At 49.5% G+C, this 3,688-nt stretch overlaps 2 protein-coding genes across 2 annotated transcripts in view; one reads left to right on the top strand and one right to left on the bottom strand.

The window, feature by feature from the left end:
* Positions 1 to 2,237, top strand: part of PPTG_04288 (hypothetical protein) — a 2,719-nt gene extending 482 nt beyond the window's left edge. The window contains exon 1 of the mRNA XM_008898177.1: positions 1 to 2,237. This exon is cut by the window's left edge and continues 482 nt beyond it. Within this exon, the coding sequence (XP_008896425.1) occupies positions 40 to 2,040 (2,001 nt within the window). The 5' untranslated portion in view covers positions 1 to 39 and the 3' untranslated portion in view covers positions 2,041 to 2,237.
* Positions 2,145 to 3,319, bottom strand: PPTG_04287 (hypothetical protein; the record flags this gene model as incomplete). Its single annotated transcript, XM_008898176.1, has 2 exons — positions 2,145 to 2,724; positions 2,796 to 3,319. The coding sequence occupies 2 exons, from the start codon at positions 3,317 to 3,319 to the stop codon at positions 2,145 to 2,147; spliced, it is 1,104 nt and encodes a 367-aa protein (XP_008896424.1).
* Positions 3,320 to 3,688: the final 369 nt, after the last annotated feature.

The raw sequence follows: 3,688 nt of genomic DNA, 5'->3' as shown, positions 1-3,688 counted from the left end.
GATCAAGTGGAAATCAAGAATCCACTATGGCAAACGGGAATGGAGAAACTGAGTGAGAGCATTGCTGGTCGACTTGGCTATAAGGGCATCTCCATGCAATGCAAGCTGTACAAGCTGCTGGTGTACGGAGAAGGAGGCCATTTTAAGAAACATCAAGACACCGAGAAAGAGGACGGAATGGTGGCAACGTTGGTGGTGCAGCTGCCTAGTTTGCATGAAGGAGGAAACCTGGTGGTCTATCGAGGTGGAGAAGTGAAATATTGCGATGCTTTTGGCAAGAAGGAGGGTACAGCGGAATATCTTCCGCACTATGCGGTTCACTATGCTGATGCAGAACATGCCCTAGAAAAGGTGACAAAAGGGTATCGACTTGTGCTCGTGTACTCGATTTGCCTCCCATCAATGATGCGGCATTTGATGAGGAAGAGTGATGAGACGTTAGGAGAGGAGCTTGGTGCTGTGATAAACAGCATGGATGACGACGAGTCATTTGCTCTGTTATTGGCCCATGAGTATACGGAGAAAAGCATTGAAGAGATGGGCTCTGGAGCATTGAAAAGTGTGGATCGAGCGAGATTCCAGACGCTGCAGGATTCTAACAGTGTTGCTGCGCCTGGTAAGGCGCTGCAGTTCTTTATCGCACGACTAAACCATGATATCAGCTACTGGGACGATGGAGGTTCCTGGGTGGAAAATAGTCGGGATGAATCGATTGTATGGTACTCTACGACTGGTGAGAAGCTGGGCAAATCTCCAGGCATTGAATTGCACCTCAACTTACTGAACCCTGGTAAGGAAACTCTAAAAGAGCTGTGGGAGCCGCATGGCAACAGCACCTTTGAGGGGTATCTTGGCAACGAAGGAGCGACGAAGAGCACTACGTACTCTCGGTATGCGATCGTAGCCTGGCCTGCAGTACACGGTGTGGAGAAGGCGTGCCAGCTCATCAACGTAAATGCTGCTGTGGAGGCTTTGCAATGCCAGAGACCGGTGAACGCTTTAACACTCCGCAAGTTTATGGAAAACGTGAGTGCAAAGTTAGCAGAAGAGAAACAGAGCTACTCATGGCGTCGAAGCAATACTGTATCTGTCGGTTTCTGCCGAACTCTGTGCGAATTGCTGGTAGAGGCTGGCGACTCATCCTTGGTCCACTTATTCTTCGTAAACACCATGAACAAACTGAACAGATCCATCAAGAACGAGATTGCAGCCCCATTAACTGCACTCATCCGTAATTTCGACTGGAGCGACATTGGACAAGAACTGCTCGAGTCTTTGAGCAACGAAGGCGATCGTAATGATGTCGGGGTTGTTGTAAAGACTGACGACTCGTGCATGAAGATTACGCTGTGTATTGTCGATGGTCTCGAAGCTGGGGTTGCTCGGAAGGCATTGCTACAAAAGGCAGCAGAGGAAGCTTCGAAACTTCGCGAAGACAAACTCTGTTCGTCAGAGGCTATGGGGCTGCTTTGTAAGTGGGCGATCCTATGTCAAGACAAGACCATTTTCTACCCAGTGACGGCTAAATTCAAGCAAACCGATCCGAAGTTGTTACAGCCAGTGATCGAAGCATTCTCGCAGCATATGAGCGGTATGGATGCGTCCGAAGAACGGTTTAATGTGCTCGTTTCGATTGCTAAGAGAAGATGTGAGTGGTTGAACGACCAACTCCAAGCACTGGGGAAGCCCTTCTCTTGGGATATGCCCGACGCCTATTTCCCAGACAACGCTAAGGTGCAGGCGTTTCTACGAGGCCCCAATGAATCTATGAACACAATTGGCGTGCGGCATTTCAACGGAGTCAGTCACGCTCGCAACTACGCCAAGAAGTGGATGCGTGAAAAACAAATCAATGCGTCGTTTACTTTGGAGCCTGATGGAAGAGGTCAGGGCGCGTACGTTGTTGTGAAGAAGACACGGGCCTGGTTTTCGGAACACCAGAAGAAATTGCTGGAGTACAAGACAGAGTTTAACCTCCTTTCCACGCGCTTTGGAGCAGCTTCTGGAGGCATGCCAAGAAAGCGAACTCGCCATGAGTAACCGACAAAGTTACCTTTCTAATTCGAAGTAGGTCGGATCTTAGGGACCGTCCAGTGAGTAGCAACATTGAAAAAAAAACGGGATGTTACGGCTAATCAAGGAAACTAGCGTGATGCTAGCCCAACTTTAGCCTCGATGGTCTCATGGTCCAGTGCGAGCACGTTTAGCGGCGGGGACGTGACGTCGCCAAAGCGGTCCGTCAGCAACTTGAGTTCGTCCTTGTACAGTTCGGCATCACCGTGTTGCTTGTTGTACCACGTCCGCGTCTTAGTGATCGTCAAATAAGCGTCTTTTCCTCTGCCTCCGAGTTCCATCTTGAACGAACAATTGGTTTGCTGGGCGCTGTTGGCGTACTTGCGAGCTGCGGGGAGACCGCTAAAAACACGCACTCCAGTGGTGGTCATGGGCATCTCGTGGCCTCTTAGAAACGCTTGAATCCGAGCGTTGTCAGGGAACACAGCGTTCGGCATCTCCCAACTAAAAGGTTTCACTGTGTGCCCTTGCACTTGACTCTTAAGCCAGGTCATCCGGACAGCAGCAATCGACGTCAGAACTTCGAACTTCTCGTCCGATGAATCGATGCCACCCACATGTTCCGAGATCGCTTCAACAACTAAACGCAGTTGAGAAGGTTCCAGTTGCTGAAATTTCTCCGCCAAAGTGTCGAATGTGCTCTTATCTGCACTGCGGATTACCCATTTCCAAAGCGATCCAAGGGCTGTACTAGAGCATACGCGCTCCGTGCGGAGATTCACGGCGTCGATTGTAGTAGTGCTAGCTTAGCAGACCCATCATCCAGACCATCCAGAATCTGAAGCTTCACCACCAAACTAGCATCTCCAACTTCAGTCATGCGACCAAAGCTGTAACTAGTGGCTTCAGTCTTCTCCTCTAACGAGCTCAGCACTGCTTGACTAATGTCGCTCCATTGATACTTGCGTACTAATGCGATAATGGTCGGCACCAGGTTATCCTTGGCCCTCGCGTTGCTGCACACCTTGGTGAAGAACTCGTTCACCAGCGCAGAGTCGTCAGCCTCCAGAAGCAGATCACACAGGATTCGCGAAAAATCCGGCATCACACCAACTCTCTTCTTTGGCTCACCGTACGAATACGCCCGCGAGCGCGTGAACTCTGCTTGCATATTAGAAATCTTGTCGCCCACATCATTCATGAACGTGCGGAGTGTTCCAGGAGCCACTGGTCTCTGAGACTGCAGAGCCTCAATCGCAGCAGTCGAGCTGATCAGCCTCAACGAATTCTCCACGCCGTTTGCCATGGACAAGTGCCGAAAAAAATTGGCACCAAAGTAATTTTGATAAATATTAGCGAATTATTTATTTTGATGCTCAATCCTAAACGTATCCATAATTTATTTTTGTGACACATTAACACAGGTACTTCATGAAGGAATTTACTTTAAATTATGCCAAACAATCTCTACCAGTCATTGCGCTGCCACGTCTGACCAATTTTGCGATCATCACTTTCAAATCCACCAACAACGCCAGCAACTCTCATGGTCCTTGCCCCTCGTCGCCACCCTCGCTTCACTCCGTCTCAAGTGGCTGGGTTTTTCTTTCAGCCGTGCCGCGACGACTACGATGAAGTTATCCCCGAATATCATCGTTGTCGTTGCGGCACTGTA

Source organism: Phytophthora parasitica (assembly GCF_000247585.1).
Source record: "Phytophthora parasitica INRA-310 unplaced genomic scaffold supercont2.6, whole genome shotgun sequence".
In the NCBI taxonomy this organism is placed as follows: Eukaryota; Oomycota; class Peronosporomycetes; order Peronosporales; family Peronosporaceae; genus Phytophthora; species Phytophthora nicotianae.
Note: the sequence above shows the minus strand (reverse complement) of the source record. Positions and strands in the feature narration are given on the sequence as shown.